Source organism: Seriola dumerili, unplaced genomic scaffold (assembly GCF_002260705.1).
Source record: "Seriola dumerili isolate Sdu_G_001 unplaced genomic scaffold, Sdu_1.0 BDQW01000291.1, whole genome shotgun sequence".
In the NCBI taxonomy this organism is placed as follows: domain Eukaryota; kingdom Metazoa; phylum Chordata; class Actinopteri; order Carangiformes; family Carangidae; genus Seriola; species Seriola dumerili.
In genome coordinates, this window is record NW_019174546.1 from 68,218 (window position 1) to 92,383 (window position 24,166).

General features: G+C 40.6%; 1 protein-coding gene across 1 annotated transcript; it reads right to left on the reverse strand.

Annotated features, from left to right (window-relative positions):
• Nucleotides 1–3,172: 3,172 nt before the first annotated feature.
• Nucleotides 3,173–24,105, reverse strand: LOC111231188. The gene is made up of 10 exons (XM_022758223.1): nt 23,758–24,105; nt 21,922–22,903; nt 18,798–19,024; nt 16,664–17,251; nt 13,334–14,104; nt 10,992–11,726; nt 6,711–6,905; nt 6,389–6,453; nt 5,064–5,157; nt 3,173–4,940 (listed from the first exon to the last, which is right to left on the reverse strand). Exons 1-10 carry the CDS (start codon nt 24,026–24,028, stop codon nt 3,874–3,876), a joined length of 4,995 nt encoding a protein of 1,664 aa, XP_022613944.1. The 5' UTR covers nt 24,029–24,105; the 3' UTR covers nt 3,173–3,873.
• Nucleotides 24,106–24,166: the final 61 nt, after the last annotated feature.

Consider the following 24,166-nt stretch of genomic DNA (forward strand, 5'->3'; position numbering starts at 1 on the left):
AGGGTCACTTGCTCAATGAAATGTGTTAAAATGAACGGGAGAGGAAATGATGTTGCATGTGTAATCCCTGTGGCAGCAGAGAGATGCAGCAGAGGAGCTGGTTGGTTTCTGAGGCTCAAAGAAATATAAGAAAAAGTGGCATGAATGTAAACTGCTAAAGGCTGGTAAAAGGCAGAGGTGAGGCAGAATACACAGCTCGATTACTTGAGTCACAGTATAGATACTCCTATAAAAGTCAAAGTTGTTCAGTCAGATTTACTGGACTACTTTAAGTACTGGAGTACCATTGTTGTATTGGTCCACATTTACAGAACCTACTGAAGCGCTGACTGACAGTAGAACCTGTGGAAGAAAAAGACTAGGATATGAAGACAGAAGTCATTTCACCAACCACAGCATAGAAACCAACTACAACAAGCTATCTGTTTTCAAATGGAATTAAAGACATGTTACATATTGCAACATGCTTTCTCAATTTGGACGACAAATTGGCATTGTATTGTCTATTGTATATTGTATCTATTTCTTTTCTTTTCTTATTTAAAAAGGTTAATGTAGCCTACATGTAAAAACAAAAAAATGTAGCGCTGTCGCAGTAGGCTTGCCTTTAATTGGACGTAAGGGATCTAGAAAAGGGGGCCATGGAAAACAGTGCCAGGCCAATGGTACAGTAGACATGGGTGTCCACATACTTTTAGCAATATAGCGTACACTGTATTAATCAAGCATCATCTTTAATATTTAGCAATTAATCGACAGGGAAAGAAAAAAATATGCAAAAAAAAAAAAAAAACAGCAACAAAATTGGCCAGGAATGTAAATTATATGACTAACATCTGTCTCCTAACAGTGTCTGGCTAATAAAGCACAACCTGCACATTAAATGCAAGCTTCCCAGCGGAGGAATGCAAAACATAAATCATGGTGGTGCATGCTGCTGTTCCCCTGGGAAAGAGGTGATGGTCGACATGTTTACAGTCAGTTTGTCCTTCACCGTATCAGCAGCTTTCCTTTTTATTTACTAACCACTTTCTCTCACTCCCTCCAGTCTACACTCTCACTGTTCCCACTTCCTTACCCTAAATATATCCACTGCCACTTGTCCCCTTCCTCCTCCTCCTCCTCTTCCTCCTCCAAAAAGAAAAAAAGAAAAAAAAAAAACCCATTTTCCATGACGCTCAGGCCCCCACTGTTTATGGCCATACAAGGTTGTGAGAATTTAAGGAGCTGTCTGTTTGACTGCAGTAAATGAGCAGGTCCAGGTGTCTGGACAAAATGTACTCATTCACTGTAAAGTGGAGGCAGGGAAGCCAAATGAGCCAGAGGCTGCACACCCTGTTAGGATGCCTTGACCTGGTGCTGATGGGTTCCTGCTCTGGTACTGCAGGTTACATTTATGGCTGCAAACACACACAGGTTTTTAAACTTGTAAATGTAATTAGGGTAATTAGTTTGCTTCACTATGCAAATGATGTTTAACATGAGGTGGGTGTAGTGTACATATTAACAGTTGCTTGTTTAAGCCGTTTCATTCCTGCATAATAAAGCCAAAGGCACTGATCTGTTTGTCTGTTTCCCACCTTGCATCTGCTTATTTTTTCTGTGCATAGTGAAAGTCGATTTAAAGATGTGGTGGAGCTTTCTTTAAATGTTCCATTTCTTTTTTTGTTTTCTGGAAAATAAAATGTTTCTATAGAGAGTTTTTATTGGCCTTTTTAATATAATTGCATCTGATTTTGTGTTGCCATTTTCTTTTTTTAAATTTCAGCTGATTAAAATCATGGAATAAAAGTGAAGACAAAGCTGATTTCATACTGTGAAATAAGTCAGTGATTCTATGTTAATATTACATCTGTGTCACTCACTTCTCTCTCAATAATCCTTTATGGGCAAAAAAAACTAAACATAAGTGGACACCCCTTCCTCTACCACCTTTAAATAACTGCGTGTGTGTTTGCAGTGAAGCTCTACAAATCATAAAGTAAGAGTGCATTTGGTAAATATGACGGCTGCTCTTCCAGTCAGGCTGGAAAGACAACGTCTATGAAAAAAGAAGCGTCTCTGGCACTCACCACTACTGTAGGACACACTGTTCCAGAGCAGTGTTTACACTGTACTTCACTACTTTACACAGAAGTCTCAACACCAAACTAAACCCAAGCTGACCTTATATTAATAAACCCACAGGCACAATGGAAAATATAGTAAAAAATGCCAACCTGAACACATAAAAGGCCAGAGAGACCAACAACACTGTCCTATCAGAAACGTACAGAGAGTGTGCGTGTCCACATGAACCAAACCCAGCGGACAAAGGTGACAGCTCCGCGGTGTGCAGAAACAGGAAGAGAGCGATCCATCATCCGAATGTTTCTACAGCCTCCGTGCGACAGTTTAACAGGGTTTCTGTAGCGAAGCGAGGAGGAAACAGCAACCGAAAAAGGAAACAAAGCCATCACATACTGAGGAGAAGGCAGCTGTTAGAATCGTGCAATGAGACAATAAGGTGAAAACGCACGAGTCAAGTTGTGCACCTGTTTGGCAGGTGGTTACTTTTTTTTTTGTTGTTGCAGAAAATAGGAAGTTTAGAGTGTGAAGCTCCTGTTCCTCTCCAGCAGCAGAGTAGGGTCACAGTTCCCTCTCTGCTCTGTCATGATTTAAAGGAGCAGTTGCACTACACTGCCCTCTGGTGCCATTTCATCTACCACAGTGACAAACCTGCAGTTTGAGTAGTGGTGAAATAAATAGTTGACGAACTGATGGAGTCAACTGATGGTAAATTAATCAGTTATCAAGCAAAAGTGCCAACAATTCACTGGATTCAGCTTCTTCAAAGTGAGAATTTTACTTTTCCTGTTTCATTTCATTGTAAATTGTTTTGGATTTATTTATTTTATTATTATTTTTTCATTTTATAAAATAAGGAGTACCAAATGTGCACACTTTAATCAAACAAATGAGAACGATGATGAACCCAGAAATGAAATTGACTCCTGTTTGTTTGTAGGCAACTACTTTGAGGAACAGAAAAATCTTAGTTATTGACAAGTACGACTGAAGTGTGATGTCCAAAACTAGAAACACTTGTGACAGTGACACATCCTCTAACGTGCAATTTCACAGTCAAAAAAAAAAAAAAAAATCCAGCTGTTGATTTTAACGATGCTTTAATATGAATCAGAACAAAGAGCGACTGATTTTGCGGGTGAACTTTCATGGAAAATTAAACTTGAAAACAATATTCAGGCAGGTTTTTTTTTTGTTTGTTTGTTTTTTTCATCAGTGTTGACATCAAAACATGAACCTGAGAGCTGCTTCAACGCCACTGAACGGAAAAAACCCACACGTGACTGTGAAGGGGAAACTTAATGGGAATAATGAGCATCTTGTGCTTCTACAGTTTCAGTACTGAGATGAAATAAGGCTCGTTTCTACAGGAGACGCTAAAACAAACTGTGTCTATGAGTGAAAAACAGCATGTATACAACTGTAAGAGGATATCTGCAGGAAATTTTTTTTTTTTTTTAATGGCTCTACATTTTAGACCTTGTTTTTTTTTTGGATATCTAGCTTTGGAAGTTAAAAATACGGACGTGTGTGAACTCTGTTTGAGGGCGCGATTCAATTTCACATGTTCATAATTATAAAAGTATTTTTAAAAAAAAAAGAAGCGAACGTCTTTAAATCCATCCAGATGGATTTTGCATAGTAAAATATGCATTCATGTAGAAAGTCTGTGAGCAAGTCCACAAGGTTACAAATCCCAACCCAAAGAGCTGCTGTTCATTGGTTTTTTTGATTTTGTTTTAAGGGTCATGTGTGTCCTTTCACCTGAGCCTCACACACACACACACACACACACACACCTGCACCTCAGCTGTATGTGTGAATAATCCTGTGCCGTTTCAGATGGTGCATCAGGATGAAGGTTTTCCCGCACTGCGAGCAGCTGTAGGGCCGCTCCCCGCTGTGAGTGCGCTGGTGGACCCTCAGGCTGCTCTGCTGCGTGAACCTCTTCCCGCACTGCCCGCAACCGTACGGCTTCTCGCCCGTGTGCGTCCGGTGGTGTATGCTGAGGTGGGACGAACACTGGAAGCTCTTCCCGCACACCGTGCACCAGAACGCTCGCTTTCTCTTGTGGCTCTGCTGGTGCAGCTTGAACTGGTGCAGGCGGCCGAACGCTTTTCCGCACTGCGAGCAGACGTAGCCTCGCGCCGCGCCAGAAAAAGGTCTGTGGGGGGCGTGAGTGTGGTAGCTGCTCGGTGTGAAAGTGTTGTGCGAGTGAGTTACGACCGCTCTGTCTCCTGCCGCGGCCTCCCTCTCGGGGTGTTCGTCTGGCTGCCTGTGTTGTCCAAAATGAGACGCGTTCCTCTGCGAGTACATTTGTTCCTTCTGCCTGTCCTGCTGTGAGAGAGCACCCTGAGGTCTGCTCTGAAAATTGGACGACTGAGGAACATCCTTCTGATACTCACTGTTGTAGATCCCATTACACGGCCTCTGAGAGGACGGCTGCTGGACACTAGTCGACTTGCTCGTGTTAGAAACCACGTGCGTATCCGAATGGTCCGGGAATGTGTTGGAGTACTCCTCTACCACGCTAGAAAAGTCGGGAAACCCGGCGTCAATGTCGTTACCTTCAATTATGGATGACCAGAGTTGATTCTCTCTTTCATCCATGGAAAAGTCAGCAGCAAGCTGAGTCTGCTTCCCCGCGCTGTGCTGGCATCCGTCCTGACCGAGTCCTGATCGGTCCTCCTCCTTCTCCGTCTTGACAGTGAAATGAAGGCCGCTGATGTCTCCTGTGTGTTGACCAGAGTTATACAAGTCACCAAAGTCCGATGTCTTCAGCCTGGCGACATCTGAATGGTTTAACTGATGGTCCTCCTCAAGCTGCTGGCTTTCTGGAGCATTACCTGGATTGGGGTACTGTACAGCAGGACCTACAGGTAACAACAGGTCCATTCAGAAGGGGCTCATGTACTGTCGTTAATTTCAACCAAAAAGTGACAACTTTTTAAAAAATTTAATTCTTGCCCCAAAGCCCCAAATATTTTTTAACTCACCAATCGGTCCAGTAGCATCACTGATCCACAGTGGTTCATCTGGACTCTCTTCTTTTATTGTGAAGGAAACTGTGGCATCTTCAATCTCTGGAAACTAGATCGACAGAGGATGGATTAAACTTCAAATCTGAAATATTATATTTGATATTTGATTTGATTTGGCCACGTGGAGGCAACACAGGCTGTAAACACAACCTCGACATGAGGTTGCCTTTTACACGCCGAGCAGGCATGAAGAAAATCAGCCTTTGTAGTGATGATTCTGTCCACCAGATGAATCTAAGTCCAATATTCATGCTACTGTTAGCTCTGCTTTGCTCTACACAATGCCTGAGGGAAATATATGGCTCTTTAGCTGCTTAATGCTCCACTATGTTCCCCAGCTAGTCAATAGCATTGTCTGCTGTTTGGCTGGGGAAGCAGTATGTAGTTGGTTTTTAGGCCTTTTTTTTTAAGGAAAAAAGCTGCTGCTGCTGCTGCTGCTGCTGCAAATGACGACACTGATGAGACTGAACCAAAACAGTGAAGTTCCAGCAATAAAACTAAAACAATGAACGGAAAGACACTAAAAAAGCCCCATAGAGCTGAAAGGAACTGCAGAGTGGGGTGAAAATTCTCTGTGGATTAGAAACTACAAGTGACACCATTAGTTCTTCCACCCAGAGTTGATGGAGAGTAGCTTTAATTCATTATAATCATGTTCCAGACCAGCAGCATCACTAGATGGGCAAAATCAGACGGCTATTCTGGAGTATAGAGTATCATGAGCTGCGATAATTGAGATCTTCAACCTAGATTTTGACAGAAGGTATCGAGGTTGGGTAATAAAGCAAGACCCAAGGAAAAAAAGAGAGGTTATCCATGTACTCAAATTTGCAACACCTGGTCTTCAACAAGTACATTTCTGGGAAATTCAAAAAGTTGCATCAGGAGATTTTTGTGGCGCTCGCAAATCTCAGTATGAACAACCTCTCCTTCTCTTCTTCAGCGCTGTTTTTGTCCTGTGCCTGCAGCCAGCTGGGGTTGGATGTGGCTCTTCTCCACCTTATTTTCGTAGAATGAAGCAGGGCCCACCTTATTAAGTCAGCTGATATTGTGTGCATAATCCGTAGTCGCACGTAATCACATAATCCCAAACAGTTATAAAACACCACAAAGCAATTGCCCCACTGAACCTGGGGCTCTTGGGGACCCCTGGGGTCCGGGGCCCTGGGACAGTTGTCTGCCTGTCCCTGTTAATAATCCAGCCTTGATTCAGTTTAATCTGCACTGAGAAATATTACTGACATAAATCAAAGTTTTGGAGTTATTAAAACGACACAGACCTTTATATCTCCAGTGGGATGAGGACAATTACTCCCCACATCAGTTCCTCGGTCCATGTAGTTTTCTGGGTGAAGACAATGAAAACAATACATTGGAAAGAGGCAGAGCAAAGTGAAAATTAGTATTATTTTCAAGGAGGAAATGCAGACCATTTTAATAACAATATACATTCATTTATGTAAAGATTTAAAGCATTTCTACAGCGCTCCTGCTTTATAAGATAACTGGACGTTTTGTTTTTTGATACTTCTACGTTCATATGTATATTACATTCATTTAGTCGTTAATTATGAACACTAATGAGGCAGCTGAACATCTTACCAAACCCGCTCTGCAGCTGCGCATTTTTGTTCTCCATCATTAACAATTTCCTTTTCAGCATCTCAATCTCGCTTTGCTTTCGGGATATTTCAAGATGCAAAAACGCACATTTGTCATCGACTAGTTTGGATATCTCTGCCACTGCTGCCTTCACCAGGACCTCCATTATTGAGGATAACTGCGTTTGGAAGGGAATACACGTCGCCATGTTCATTTATATAAAGTAATGTGAGAGAAAAATATATAATAAAGTGGTCCTTCCGCGCAGTGATTTTTTATTTTAATTGCGAAAACAACCGACGCACTAGAAAACATTACATCCCTGTGTGTCTCTAGCTAAGGCTAACTGGAAGCTTTCTTCCGTATGGCGGAGTGATCTACCGTAAATACGGGAGTAGAAACGCAGTGAAATTACAACCAACAAGGAACAGAGGAGTCTGAAGTGAGGGCTGTTATAAGTAAAACTAAACTGACTTACCTTTACTTTATGTCAGACAACTGTACGACCTTAAAAAAAGTGATGAAAGTGCTCGATACTATGTGTAAAATAAGCTGACCTCTGTCTGGCAGGCTAAAAGCTAAAAACATTTAAAAAAAAAAAAAAAAAAAAAGATGTGACAATCAGTTGAAAACTCAGTTGCAAGTAGTTCAATATGTTCTTTAAATTTCTTTTATCATTATTGGTTCTCAAATTTCACTACTGATAGCTGTTTCAGTCAGTCCTGAGAAATCAGCCTAATGTAACCAGTACAAAATAGTCTACATTCACCTATACAAGATTTGAGCTGAAACAATTACTCAATTAATCGATTAGTTTATCGACAGAAAAGCAATCATCAAATTTTTTGATAATTGATTAATCATTTCAGTAATTTTTGGAGCAAAAATTGTGAGGAAATTACACATATTTGCAGATTTCAGCCTCAAATGAGAATATTTGTTGCTTTGTCATAACATCACTGTTAACTGAATATTTGGACATTTTGGTCAAACAACACAAAACATCTGGAGACATCACTTTAAAGGATCACTGTGTAGGATTAAGGGAGATATGTTGGCAGCAATGGAATATAATATTCATAATTATGTTTTCATTAGTCTATAGAAGAGAAACAAAACAAGAATCATGTTTTGGTTAGCTTAGAATGACCTCTTCATATCTACATAGGGAGCGGGTCCTCTATTACACCACCATGTTTCTACAGTAGCTCAGAATGGACAAACCAAACATTGGGTCTAGAGAGGAATTTTCACATTTTTACGTTACCTGAAGGCCACCGTAGTTTCTCCTAAACACTTGGAAAAGAGATGGTGAGAGGAAGAGTATTCATTTGGTTGCAATCTACAACCTCACTGCTAAATGCCACTAAATCCTACACACTGGTGCTTTAAGATCAGCACAACTTTTTGAACTTTTCTTTATATTTTATAGACTAAATCATCTAAAAAATAAGTGGTAGATTAATCAATAATGAAACTAATCAACAGTTAAGACTGATCATAATTGTCAGCTACAAACTAACCACTTAGCATTTTAGTGGTTTAAACCCGTCATTTCCTTGAAGGACCTTCAATTTAGCTCAAATTCCAAGGGGTCTTTATACCTTTTCCATGAATGTGGAAACCCTGGAAGAAAAGAAGGCAATGTGAGAGAGGTTTAAAAAAAAAAAAAAAAAAATGGGGAAAGAGGAAGAGGTAGTGCAGGAAATATTTAACATTCAACAATCATTTATTTACACTGATCACTTTTTAAAAAAAATAAGCAGTGCCAGACGCCACAATTCTATTAACTTAGTTTTGAATTTATTTGAAAATGCAAAAAGCTAAACAAAGAGAGTCATTTTTTTCATTATATTCATCTTTTCAAACAAAATGTATCATCCTGTATAATGTGATAAAGAAAATACTGTTAAGGTCATGTGACACCCATGAATCATGCTACAATTGGGTGTTTCCTTGACAATTACTGATCACTTATCTCTAATCAGTGACTTAAAACAAACTGAAAACACTATAAATAAAGGAAATATAAAAAAAAAAAAAAAAAAAAAAAAAAAAAAACAAACAAAGGAATTTAACTCTGTGGCAATAACACAGCAGGGGCAGGGTTAAGGATTTTATTCCCATGTGAAAAATGTAGGCACTCATCACACTGTGCTATAAAGGGTTTTGTGTCACCCTGTCAGCCCCGGACAGGTGCTCTTAGGGCTTAGCTCGAGTGTTAGTTTTGTCAAACTATTTCAATGACCCCTTCACGTTCAACCACCTGCTATGAACCATTAAAAACTGCACTGTTTATCCAGGAGCCTTCTCGATTTACACAACCAGATAAACAGATTTTCGTATTACAGTTTTCCCACACTTGACACCATCTACTTTGTTTCATCTGACAGTTAGTGTCATTAACTAATGGCATAATGTACAAAAATATATCCCACAAAATAAATATCAGTCAAAAGTAACAACAACATAACCAAAGAGAAGTTTCAAATTTCTTGACTTCTCAAAATTCTTCATAACTATGTATATCACTGAGGTATTTCACGTTTCTTTAGTTATGCATAATGCACAGGTTTGCTGCATATGATTTAGGATTAACTTGTAGTCCTTTGCCTTTCTCCAAAGAAAAACATTAACATGTTGCCATTTTTGGATCATGGGGGGTCTGCTATATTTGAAATCTTGGCCTGACCCAAAAATCACAGCATTAGCTTGAAATTTGCCTTTTTGAAAGACCAAACCAACAGAACATTGTGCTAATATTATCAAGACACATTTACATGCAGCTTTGAAGGCAATGGTAATTTGAGGTATACAGAACATTGAACAGGCTTGGTTCGGTTTGATTCAAAATGAGGATGCTTCTGTCAGTCTGTTTCGTTATCTACGAATATTTTTAACACAGGCTTTGACAACAAAGTTTAACTCGCTGCACTGCCCTCAATAGGAGAACTAGGCATTATCAAATATTTTAAGACACAGTACACTGATCTGAATCCACATAAAAGGTGTAGGGTATTACAATGAAATCAGCAACAAGTTGAGCTTCATCAAAATTGTTCTGTGACTTAAGAGTGGCAAAATAGTAAAAAAAATAAAATAAAATAAATAAGATTAAGAAGAAATCTCTGCTAAATCTCCAGTTAATAATGCTAGATCCATGAGCATACTGTAATTTGTATTTATTTCACCAAATCCCACTGAATATTGTTTTGCCACCACGGATTGTGTGATTTCTTTTTCATCAGATCTTACCTCACACCAAGAAAAAAAGAAAGGAAAATCATTTTATTGAGCTGTGTTAATGACTAATTATTTATATATATATATATATATATATATATATATATAAAAATAAAAATTATAAAATAATAACTGAACATAAACTCAGTTACAGCTCAAAATTCTCTCTCATTATTTGCAATATAAAGAAAATATATATATTAAAAAAAAAAGAATAGTGTTTCAAATTTCAGTAAAGTAACACACAACAATGTGTTTCTGTATGAGGATGACGGCTGATTATTGTTAAATAGTTCAACTATGTGAACAGTATTCCATAATAAAATACTGTACTTTTAACTTTAAAGTGTCTTGGACTGGAGTTTGAGAAACTGAAGAAAGTTTACACATTCTTAAACTTGTGTTATGAACACGGCAAGAATGCAACAACAACAAAAAAAAAATCTATATTTCAGTTACATTTGTTAAAATACAGACAAGTCTCATTAAAATTAATCCAGTAAAGTGAAAGTAGTGACCGGCTGGAGCAACAGTTCTTGGCTGTAGACCAGAAAATGGGACGGCTACAAATGACCCTTCAAACTACCCTGGACTTCATTTGGTTTCTCCTTATAATAATTAACTTAAATTAAGTGTCAACCAAGTGCCTCTCGAGAAGCTCAGTGTCAGCAAACACAAAGTAAGTTTATGCCAACAATTCTCAAAAAAAAAAGGTCATGCTTCTGAAATGTACTTGAAATGTGACAGAAGCTAAACAAACATTTATCTTCACTTATCAGAACTGCAAATAGAAATGAACGATTTCTGCTCTTCAACTTTCACCTTTGGAAGTTTTGTGACATGTCGAGGATTTATCTATTCGTCCAATGATTTGTCGACCGTGAGAAAATGAACTAGTGCACTTTTGTTTACGACTGAACGGGATGAAGCCTGGTGGAGAACCGTGTACTTTTCCTCCTTGTGTACGTTAGAAATTATTTTATTCCACATGGACTTTAAGGTGCAACTTCAGGATGCTCATCTGATCAAAAACCTTACCACATATCTCACAGCTGAAGGACGGCTCGGTAATACTCTTACACTGGTGCCGCTCGAATAAAGTGAAATTACCGAAGCTTTGCCCACAACTCGAGCATATGAAGCAATTTTGTCGGGTTCTGTCGCAGTTGTCCTCACGGTTGCTCGAGGAGGTCATGTTGAATTCAAACGCAGTTCCCTCGTGAGTCGGGTCACTCACTGCGCTGTAATCGTTCACAGTCACCTCGTGTATAATATGTTGGTCTCGTAGCTCAGATGTGAGAGTCATATCAGAGCTTCTTGATTGTATTCCCATCACTGAAAACTGATCACTGTGCATCATCTCTTCCTTCTCTTTATCCTCTAGAAAAGGCAGATCCTTGACTGGAGATGTGTATCCCTGCTGCTGATTGGCCGTTCCAGCTGCAGGACTGAGGTGATACTTGACATCATGTAAAAGTACGCAGACAGTTTGCTCCGTGGGGTCACTACTCTTTTCTATCCCTGATGTCCACAGCTGACTTTGGTCTGGTGCTCCGGTGCCGCTGTCGGGCCCTGCCTGACTTAGAGTGTGAAAATCCTCTCCATTTGGCTCCACCTTCACCATTACTGTTTGCTCACCCGCCGCCTCGCTGCCCGGCAACTGCTCCTCAAAAGCTGCTGGTCCGGTCCTGGGCTCTGCCAGGTTCTCCAGCGGTGGATTATCTGGCATCGTGATCATCAGGCGATGTGCCTCCAGCACATCTGTGCTCTCCCCTGTTCAGAAAAAAAAGGCAGGCAGAACTTAAATCCAGGTGGGCGAAACCCAGCGTTAACATGACACCTTTTCTTGTGCTTTTATATACAGCAGTAGCGCTCTATGTGCAAGAAAGGGTTAAACATGCATATTATACGATTACTAATTGGCTTAATTATACTTTCTCTTAAAGAGCTCTATTTCAAGCTGCACTGAGCAAAAATATAAACACAACACTTTTGTTTTTGCTCCCATTTTTCATGAGTTGAAATTAAAGACTTTATCTGACCACAAAAGGCCTCTCTCTTTCTCTCAAATCTTCTTCACAAATGTGTTTAAATCCGTGTTGGTGAGAATTTCTCCTCTGCCGAGATAACCTGTCCTCCTCACAGGTGTCACATATCAAGGCGCTGATTACACAGCATGATTACTGCACAGGTGCAGGTGTGCCGTGGGCTGGTCACAATAAAAAAAAAGTGTAGTTTTATTTTGAAAAAAGACATTTCTTAGCTTCTGAACTGTGTGACTTGGGCTACAGATGTGCATTTTTTCTTTGGTGGGTGAGGGAGGGGGAGGTCGAGGTGGAGGGGGGGGGGGTGCCGTGGATCAGAAAAAAGAGTCAGTATCGGGTGTGACCACCATTTGCCTCGTGCAGGGCAACACATACTTGTACAGAGTGGATTAGGTTGTTGATTGTGGTCCGTTGAATTCCAATGGCTGTGCACGTTTGCTGGATATTGGCAGGAAGTGGAACATGCTGTAGTTACACGCTGATCCGGAGCATCCCAAACATGCTCACTGGGTGACATCATGTCTGGTGACTACACAAGGCCACGCAAGGACTGGGATGTTTGAAGCTTCCAGGAATTGTGCAATAATAATGATGCAACACGAGAAGATGGTATATCTGTGTGTGTGTGTGTGTGTGTGTGTGTGTGTGTGTGTGTGAGTGTGTGAGTGTGTTATTGTAGGTGATATTTTACCACACATCATCTGGACGTTTAGGTGCGAATTGCATAACAGTAAGTTGGGCTTGACAAAGAGTCAGCTGTTTACCATTTCCTCTTTTCTGCTCAACAAGAATGGGAAAGAAAAGACGAATGGTGTGTGTGTGTGTGTGTGTGTGTGTGTCTTTTGTGTTTATGGAAAAACTCTTGGATCTTTTATTTCAACTCGTGAAAAATGGGAGTAAAGTCAAAACTGTTGCATTTATATTTTTGTTCAGTATATTTTATCATTTCTACATTGAGGGAACGTGCTGTTAGCATTTGGTAAAAACTATCACCTATGCTTCATCTTTGGAGGCAGTCAATAATTCACTGGTTCCAGCTTCTCACATGTGAATGTCTGCTGGTTCTCTTGCTCTTGATATTAACCTAAACATTTTGTGTTTTGGACTGTTGGTGGGACAAATCAAAAAATTTGAATATGTCAACTTGGGCTTTGGGCATGTGATGTGATGTGATGTGATGTGATGGGCATTTTTTTTTTACTCTTTCTTGCACTTTATCAACTAAATAACTGATCAGCTAATCAATAAAATAAAAGACGGATTAATTAATAATGAAAATAATCATTAGCTGAATCCTTAAGCCAATATCTTGTTCTATCTAAGTTTGCCTCTTACCATTTCTGTGCGTCTTCATGTGGCCCTTGAGGCTGCTTTTCTGATTGAAGCACCTCCCGCAGATATGGCACCCGTACGGCTTCTCCCCGGTATGAATTCGCAAATGTCTTTCCAGATGGCCGGCGCGCTCGAAGACCTTGCCACAGTACGAGCAGACGAAGCACTTCTTCGGTTTGATCACCTGAAAAGACCTGCTTCTCCTCTGCCGGTGGTGATTGAGCGAGGCGTCCGCCGCCATGCCACGTAAGCCTGCTTCACTTGACATCAGCAGCGTGTCTAACGACCCGCAGGGTGCTTGGGAGATCATGCTGTTTTTTATCTCCCCGTACGCTTTCCCCGGGAAGGGGAAGGCGCTACAAGAAGCTTCGACTGGTGACGGGAGTAACTGAGCCATCCCGGGGAAGGATGTCATATTCTGCGCCGAGCCGCCGAGATATTCTATACTGCTCATCTCTGTGCTGTTCTGTCCTTGTAATCTGGAGATCCACTGCTGGCCGTCCCTCTCAAACGCTGTAAAGTTTTCACCGAGGGTGTCTCCTCCTTCCTTTGTCTGCTCACTTCCTCCATGAAACAGCGGCTGTGTTACGTTCTCCTCGACCGGCTCAGATTTGACCTGTACAGGTGTTGGGAGCATGTCCTCGTTCTTGGGTAGGCCATCCTCAGCTTTGATCTGGCTCTCTTCCTCGGGGCGATGTGTGTCGGTGCGCGGATTCACCTCGGGAATTTGCTTCTGTTCGCCTACTTGGACCTCAACTGGTCTGGGCTGAATACCTGTTTAAGAAGAGAGAAGTTATCACGAGCATCTTTAACACCTACATCCAAAGCAGTCATTAGCTTTTTACCATTAACTCGAACACTTTTCAGAAATGTTGGCGGCCCACATCCGACCCCCCGTGACAGAACGGAGGCCAAATAAAGACTTCTCAGAGAACTTCTTATTTTAATGATAACGACTGAACATTCAGGATTGAACTGAAAGCAGGAGAAGGACAATATTATTTTATTTTTGTTTGTCTCCTCACATCGAACTGATAACTCCTCCATAACCTTTAAGTTTATATCAGTTTTACTTTGTACTTTAAATAAATATTTATTCACATATGGGTTTAAAAACAAAAACAGCTGACGTAAAAAACGATTTAGTAGAAGTTTAATTTTTTTTTTTTTTTACTGCCACTTGGAAAATAAATATTGGGGAAAAAAAATATGAAATCTGTATTTATCTGTCAACATGCCTGTAAGAACAACAGGTCATGTCTTGTATGCCAGCAGGGGGGCGGGGGTATAGCTCTTACAGCCCCACTGAAGATCTCAGTTAACGCAATGCAGAGAAAAGTAGTCCGACGTGTTGGGAGAATGATCACGGCACCAAACCTTCGGAGGAGGAATGTGTGGAAGAATTTTGGAGTGAGCGGCACAGGTGGAAAAACTTGTGGATAATGGCGAAGCTGTTTGCTGTAACAGCTTTACAGTATTGAAGCTGCAAAAATAAATCTGAAGTCACATGTTAGCTTAGTCACTCCAGTGTGGCAGCAGAGGTGCATCAACTTTACAATGTTAGCCTAGGATAAGTCACATGGGTTAATTTTTTGAAAAATTAACAGCTTTAAAAGCTGAAAAAAATACACATTTTTATGAAACAAAACATGAACATTTAGGGAAGAAAAACAGAGGAGCGATTTCACACAGAAAATGCCATTTACTGTATTTTTGGAGCGTGACAATGGTTCAGACCATCATTTACCAACTACGGAAAGAGATGCATCACAATCTCAGTGGTTTACCAACTCTGCTAAACAGTTTCCTGTGGGAAATCCTGTGAAGATGTACTTTGTTGGAAGGTGCTCTTTTGGTCAGCAATTCACTTCTCAAGCACAGACGCCACTTACTTGCCGCTTATTGCTACGCTACGATTCGCAAAACTAAAGAGTAAAGTACCTGAAATGTCTTGAGGGTAATTTATTTCACAGCTGCACTGCATGAACATGAACTGAGACGTGACCCCAGTCATTAATATCTAATAGACCGTAGAGAGGACAGTCAGTCGCATCCAGCTGTCAGCGAGGAACTTTCAAGCCCCCCCCCCCCCCCCCAACCCTCCTTTTACTGTCATCTTGCCTAAACCACATAGTTTTTTCCTCTGCTTACTGTGACACGGAGGAATGTCACAGCCAGAGACTTCCGACTGTGAACTGAACCGAGACAAGAAGACAAAAATAACATGCAGAGAAATACAACTAGCTGCCAACCTGTCAGGGAGGTTTGGAGGACCTTCAAATTAAGAGATTCCTCACATCAATTCTATTACAAATCTAAAATATTTTAAACTTTATTTAAAAAGTCCAAAGGAGATTTTTTACAATTTATACAATTGTCCAGTTAATTGTTAACCCTCTAAGGTCAACGGATGTTTCTATTATAATATCTTACTATAATAAGATATAAAAATTTCCTTGCAATAATAAAGCACAGAAATATGGTTTATGTAATGTCTAGAATCTGTGACTCACAGGCGGAGCTAGAAGCCCTCTAAGCAGGCCTCAAAAATTTGGTTAAAGTAGAGTTCTAGACAACACTTTTCATTTTAGACGTTTATTATACATTTATCTACTATTTTACTCACATGTTGCACTATTATTATCAACATAAAACTTTGGTAAACCAATTTCAAGCACCAAAACAATTCATCCATATCAGCAAAGGTTTGTTTTCACAATAGATTTGAAGAATTCCAAAAACCTGGGCTTCAATTTTTCAGCGTTTGGTGAAATCATCTCTCTGCACAGTGTAAAGAGGGTCAGAAAGGGGCCTCGTTATAGAAGGGGATGAGATTGTTCTGAAAATTGTGATATAAACACTTGGGTATTACCTCATATGCAAGTACTTTAAGAGATAATCGAGAAAATACCCTTAGACCTCAGAGGGTTAAATATAAAGCCTGTGACCCTTATTGGGGCATTTAAATTTGAGGCCCAAACATCCTGTGAGCCTAATCCTGTCCTGCTGGAGAATCCTTGAGGGAGACACTAAATCCCCACCAGCTCCACAGCCAGAGGTCCTGACCTCCATGAGCAGGGAAACAGAAGAAGAAGAATGTCTCCATTTTCAAATGCGTTTTCAGACATTAATGCAGAGGGTATTACCTGAGTGCACAGACTCTTTTGCAGTAACAACCTGCTTTGCATGTACATCTATTCAAACTGAAACCTGACAACTGCCAAGTATAACAGTCTTCAGGGTTTCCTTGTAATGAGCTTCAGCGGCGACTCTACAGGTAGTTGTTGAAAAAAAAAAAAAAAAAAGAAAGAAAAGCCAAAGTATTTTACTTACATCTCCGATGAATCTTCATGTGCTCCTTGAGGCTGCACGTCTGATTGAAACGTCTCCCACAAATCTCGCAACGATACGGTTTCTCGCCGGTATGAATCCTTTTGTGTCTCTCGAGGTGCCCGGCGCGCTCAAAACATTTGCCACAGTACGGACAGACGAAGCCTTTCTTAAACATCAACCTCTTCCTCCTCCGCACAATGTTGTACAAGTTACGGTACTGACTGTGACCCAGCAGCCCGCGGCCGAACGGGCTCTGCTGAAACCCGCCGGAGCTGCTGCAGGGCACAGCCAGTCCAGAGTTCAGGGAGGATTCAGGGAGACACGACAGGGAGTTCTGCCCTAAATTTAAATAATCGGAGTTGTTGCGTCCTGTCTCGTTTTGTGTCGTCGATCTCCACTGCCCACTGTTCCCCTCGTACAGTCCCAGCTCCTCTCCCAGCTGATCAGCTTGCCCTCTGGCCTCCACACCTCCCTGTTCCATGGGTTCAGGTTTAACCTGGACCTCCGGCATGGACAGGCTGTTGTGGTCCTGGTCAGCGCACACATTTTCAAGCGAGGTCCTCTCGTCAGCGGTGGCACTCTGACTACCTGTGGAAAGACAAGTGTTATTTATTAGCCTCTAATGTTTTAATGTCATAGTTAAATATGTGAATTAAAGTTGTTTGGTAACCTCATTCGGACGCGTTTAGCAGCAGAAGAAAATAATGTTAATGACCACCCACGATTCCAATAATACCAAGCATTGCACGACTTTTGTGATCCTCCGTCTCAACTATCTCACTCTTAAATCTCACACTGTTCCGGTTTCAAACTAGGTTTAGGTGAAATCTACAAAACTGTTTCACAACAATTTCCCAAAAACATGACAACTGCTGTGCTTTTCAGACGGAAGTAAACCAATGTAGTGCTATGAGGGGCATCACTCTATCATATGACCAACAATCCATCAGTAAATGACTTTGTAGGTTGGCGTTTGTTGATGGGTGAGCATGCATTTAGAGATGCAACAATCCGTCAAATAATGGATTAGTGCATCAGCGGAACTTAAATGTACGTAACCGTCATTTATCAAGGAAAAGGTCAAATGAAAATAACTGTTTATGGCTTCAGAGAGTGATGAGAGAAAGAAGAGGCGAGAATCACCTAGGGGCTTTTTGCACTTCCTGCACAGGACATCTAATTCTCAGCTACACCCATCAGAAAAAACATTGTGGTTGACACAGTAGATAAAGTAACAGAATCCCTTTAAGAAGCAGTATTTGTCTACATCTTACAAATGTAAATATCCCTTATAGTCCTGTAAGTTTTTACTAATGATGCTGTTTCTCTTTGTAGAAGCAGATATGGCATATTTGGAGCTGTCTCATGCACAGCTGACTGACATCTTTCATAATCAAGTCGATGCTTTTGGCATTCAACCACCTATATAGTAATGTTTATGACTGATGAAATTGCAATGTTCAATCTGCCCCTTGCAGACAGACTGGGCTGATAAGTTTGGTGAAGCAGGGATCCTTAAAAAGGCAAACACAGATGTCAGATTACTGTCAAGAAAACAGAGATTTGTGGATTTCCATCTCAAGGAAATCTAGTCGTCATAGATCCTGCACCGATGTAACGGTATTTAGCTCCTACAGTGCTGTGCAAAAGTTTTCAGCATTTTAGATGTTGAGATTTTCCATGAGGGAGGTGTCCGATCGGTCACAAATTCCCAAGCCAGAGTCTTGATTATTATGATGATTATGAATTATCATCAGAGACAAGAAGAACAGAATCCTGCAACAGATGGTCTGGTCCTTATCTCTTCATCATGGGGTCAGTCTGGGATTACACAAAGATCTGAAACAGTGCACAATTGTCCTGAGAACTGGTGCTGCTTTAAAGGCAAAGGGTGGTCACACTAAATATTGATTTGACTTTTTCTTTTTTCCTGTTGCCTGCAATTTGAATAAAGTTGAATGATAAAAAAAAAAAACTACTCATGGCATTATTTTTTGAAAGTATCCTCAGTTTACTGTAAAACTTTTGCACAGCACTGCGTGTGTGACATGAGTGCATCCCAGTAAGAGGTATCCCAGGTCAAAGTGGTGAGTAGATGTGTGTTTTTGGTTCGTCTCCATCAGGTCCATCTTACCATCTCTCACATAGGTGTCGGGTCGCAGGGTCACCCTGTCCTGCGCCGCTCTCAGCTCGCTGTGGAGAACCTCCACGCTGCTTTTCAGCTTCTTGATCTCATTCTCCCGCTGACACATTTCCAGCCGCAGCACCACCATGCCGTCCTCCACAACTTTGGAGATTTCTGCCACGGCCGCTTTGGACAGGGCATCGATGATGGAGGCGATCTGAGCCCGCAGAGCGACGCTGCTCACCATTGTGATAAACCAAGCAAGTGACAGGGAGACCTGAAGTTTACAGCGAGAGAAGTGGCCCGACCGTCCGAGGCGAGGCTGTTAAGTCGGTCGCCCCGGTAAAACGAAACGGGTCATTGCCGGAGCCACCGACTGTACACAGACCGCAGCTATACGGTGAGCTTGACGTTAGGTTTAATGTGTGGCGCTTTCTGCTAACAGCAACTAATTGGCACAAAGAATAATCTCGTTAACGGAAGTGATGACACAAAACCGTAAAAACGGGACAATGGACGCAACGTATATTCCCGAGGCACTTCCGAGGTTAGGCTTTAAAAAAAAAAAAAGAGTTAACCAACCAAGATTAAGAAAAATGACGATAACATACATGTCTGGCACCTATGAAGCCTAATGCATTCACCTAAAAAATTTAAGAGATGATCATGTCGTTAATTCAGATTCGGTTTTTTAATTAAATAAATAAATAAATAAAATTCCTGCTGTTTTTTTGAATTAATAACATAATTATCTGAAAATTCTGAGAAGCTTTCTTAAAAAAAAAATTCAATAAGTTCAAAAAGTTCAAAAAGTTAATTCAGAAAAACAGAGCAGATTTTTTTCCTTAAGTGAATGCATTATGCTTCTGTGGGCACCAGTATAAAACATGGAGGACAATAATCCAAGCAACAGTAACCTATATAATACAGAAGAAAAATAATTGAATTAATTAAATAGAGTAGAAGATTAATAGGAGAAATATAGTATTATACAATAAAATTGCAACACCCCACATTAAAACACAGTGGAGGTCATTTGACAACCATTAACTCACTTTATTTATTTTTTTCTTTATGAAAGCCCCCCCCCCATAAAATGCCATGCAATTCATTAAACCAAATTGTTAACTCATGTAAGGTCAAAAGTAAATAAATAAAATAAACAATAAAAACTAATAAATAAGTATAGCACGTACTATAATGAAAAAAGTTATAGAAAAAGAAGAAGAAAAAAGTCTACAGACAAAAGATATAAACTATGTGCAAATATAAAATCAAATACATTATTGCATAGGTACACACCTCACACCGCCTTTACTAGGACACGCTTAAATCATTACTTCTGCACCGTGAAACTGTTTTTAGAGGCCACATAATGAGTTCAACGTATGACAACTGATTTTAGGTTAAATACACAGTCTGTACCTGGACGGTCCAACAGCTGGTCAGTTGGTTTCCTATCAAAAACATAACACAAATCATGAAGACTAACAAACATTAGAAAGGTAACAGTTAGGGGGGCGATACCTAAAAACGTGCAAGGCACTGGAACACTTCAGAGCACAGTAAGGTCTTACTGTTACTGATCCATTGTAGAGATATCTGCCGATATCTGTGCTCTCTTTTTCTAAAGTCAAACGCAGTATACCTCACAGCGTGGAACTTATAGGATTCATTTTTATGTAAGGTATGAAGGTGAAGATAAAGCAAGAGATTGCTGTGGCACTAAAAACTGAGTTGGCAGCCCAATTTGACTGAACTGCTGGTGGAAACACTATATTTTATGATATTGAGAGATAAACTTTCTTTATTTTGGATTGGTCATGTTATGGCAGATAACCCACCCACTTAATTAAAAAAAAAAAAACTGTTGCGCAGCTGTAAAACTGTCCATAGAAGACCATACAGTCCAGGTATGGCTGGGTGATATGACTATATATAGTTATATATTGAGAGATTTTGTCATACCATTTGTACCATGGCTTCTGCGCCTGTATCAGACCGGTGATTTCCAACCTTTCTTACTGTGGTCTTAATACGGTGCAACATCTACTTGTGTCACATTGTCACAGTTTGCATGTCTGTGACTTTGTGAGCAATTTCCCTTCTCCACAGTCAGTTTCATTTGAATCATTTTAAAAGAGGTAAAACTATCCAGTATTTTATGTTAAAGAATTGTTAAAGAAAGTCCTCAATTTAGTTTTTTTTTTTTTTTTTTTTTTACTATTCCATAGCCTGGTAATCTTCTTGGGAGCATTACGCAAAATGTTGCAAATCCATAAGCTGCTTTATGTCAATGTTGGAATTTCATATGACTACATTGATGCAATGTATATTAACTTGCCACGTATTTCATTTACTGGATTAGCTTCTTAGTTTCTCATTTGAGTTCTTCATAAAAGTTAGTATCACTTTGTATCTCAATGTACCATTACAAATCATGTTATAATGAGTTCTAACCGTCATATTGCCAACTCTTTGTTCAGGTATATTAAACTAACCAAACCTGTCAAAATGTCTTGATGATGGGGGCGTCGAGTGGCGCAGTGGGTTGAGCAGGCGCCCCATATGTAGAGGCTACAGTCCTCGCTGCAGTCGGCCCCGGTTCGAATCCCGCATCCCGCATCCCTTTACTGCATGTCATTCCCCCTCTCTCTGCCTCCCCATTTCCTGTCTCTCTCTACTGTGCTATCCAATAAAGGCATGAAAAGCCCAATATATATATATAAAAATGTCTTGATGATGTGCCAAATTAATTGAAAGTCAACTTGAAACTGTAATTTTCACTTGGCAATCTTCCTGTACTCTCAATGTCGAGATAACTGTAACTCTCGGTAAATAACCCCACGCTATGATTCCAGTGATACATGATAAAGAATGGATCTCATTCTTGACTGTGAGAAAATAAAGTTCTACCATCATATGTGGTATACACAGGTTTGAACAATTAATACATTTAACTAAAATCACATTTCCAACCTCCTTGTCTTGCCCCATGAAATGCCCGGTGGACATTTTTATGACTGTATTCAACGCACTAAAACCGTCAAAGTACCCGGCAAAATAAATATGGGTTTGTGCAAATGCTCCGAAGTCTTACAGAGTGTCTCTGAGAGACCCAGTATCTGAGCGCTATCTTCCTTGCAGGTGAATCTCTTGGTGTATTTTGAGGTTACCTAGCACTGTGAAGCTTTTACCACACTGCCCACAGCTGTACGGCTTCAGGCCGCTGTGGAACCGTTCGTGTCTCAGGCAGTTGTCCTGCCTCGAAAACATTTTGCCGCAGATTTTACAACTGAACGGCCTCTCTCCCGTGTGCACACTTTGGTGCGTCTTCAGCCGGGTCTTCTGGGTGAAAGACTTGCCGCATTCAAGGCACCTAAAAGGTTTGAAGGGTTGGTGGGTGGCCTTGTGCTCCTCCAGCTGAGACAAGCGCGGAAAACCCTTGTTGCACACAGAGCAGATGAAGAGTTTCTGATTTGTCCTCCACAGATTCATTACTCTTTTTGCCCGCAGGTTGTTTCTACTGTAGATGTAATCCTCTGTGTCTTCTGTGGACTTCGGGACATGAGGCAGGGCTCGTGACGGCCCGGCCCGCTGCGAAGCAGACAGTTGCAACCGGGGGTCCTGACTGACTGCAGGGCGTGAAACATGTTGAAATGGTTCATTATGAACAGGCTCTGAAGCGGTACCTCCCATGCACATAGGAGGAATCTCTACCTCTACTTTTATCGGCACACTTAAGGAATCTTCTGCGATTTCCTCTGGTGCAGCTGATGAAGAGTTAAAGGAGCTTTCTGCATTTCTGTGAGCAGACAATTGCTCAGCGTGAGAAGGGAAAATCTGTATGCGCTGCTGAGCTGCAACAGAGCTTTCCTCAAACATGCTACAAGCAGCAGGAGGCCATACTGGGTCATCTTGCTCTCCCGCCTCAAAGTTAAGATTAGTGGCTGCTGTTGCAGTGTTGTCTGTTGTTTCCTGGACTGCAAGTTCATCTGCTGGCTCATGTTTCACTGCTGGCCTCATGTCATGGCTCTCCTCTGTCCCATCACAGAGTGAATCAGTAGTCTTTGGTTCCCGATACACCTCACATGTTTGCTGATCTTCTTTTTCATCTGCAATTGAAAGAAAAAAAAATTGAATTGAAGGTACACATGAATTTGACTCTTAGCTCCAATAATGCAAATGTAAGTCAATAATCCAAGAACACAATTATTAACTAGAACAGTACAACCCCACAGCTATTTACTTACCCTGTCTATTGGAAGGTGTCCATCTCTGAAAGAACATGAGGAGACATCATCTGAACACTAACGATTCATTTCTTAACATAGCATATGTCCAGTGCACCAACTTACTTTAAGAAACACACTACTTTCATGATTGCATTCAGTCAGTTCATCTACTGAAAACAGATCCAAATTTTCAGAAATGATTATATGTGAGGTTAGAACATAATTGCAATAAAATACACAGTAAAAACAAAATAACATAAAACTCTTTCAGAGAATACATAAAAGTCATGTTTATGTTTATGTTTATGTTTATGTTAAACTATAAGATCAGAAAACAGTCAATTAATCAATATGTAACTTGACAATAAACTGATTTACATCTATGACAGTCAATTCATTATTTCAGGCATTTTTATTAAAGAAAATGCCAATGTGAAATCAGGACTTTTCCTCTTCCTGTCTTTTGTGATAGAAAAGTGCATATCTGCTGGCCTGGACAAAACAAGCAATCTGAGGAACTATAGGCCAGTTTCACATATATTAAAATGATCGAATAATCTTTAAGCCGAATTTCACAGGAGACCATAAAAATTCGTTAAGGATCTCTAATCATGTTCTACCGGTTGAGAAACGTTGTGGACAAGCATGTGAATTCTGAATTGAGGACATTTTAAATGAAGTTTGGTGTGAAAGTGCTATCCAGACCCAGATGAGCTACCTTAAGTGTTTCTCACCTTTTGGAGGGACCTGACTCCCGGCTGTTGTTCGCTCCTGCTTGTCCTCTGTAGCTCGTGTCATGGCTGCTTCTTGAGCTTTGCAGAGTTCAACCTCCATCAGGTTTAAACTTCTTTTGAGCTCCTCGATCTCACTGTCCTTCCGACACATCTCCAGGCGCAGAACCACGGTCCCGTCCTCCATCAGCTTCGTTATTTCGGCGACCGCAGCTTTCGCTAACACATCCATGATGGCTGCGACCTGCGAACCAAATGAAGAAGGGAAAGACATCCTGCCGAGTCAAAATAATAACTTAGTGGACACAAATTCAGAGCTTTGTTTAACGACCAGAGCTTCTGCAATGAGGAGAAGCGCCTTCCCATCTGTTTTATTTTGGTTTACTTCCGGGAAACTTAGATGGCGGATGTG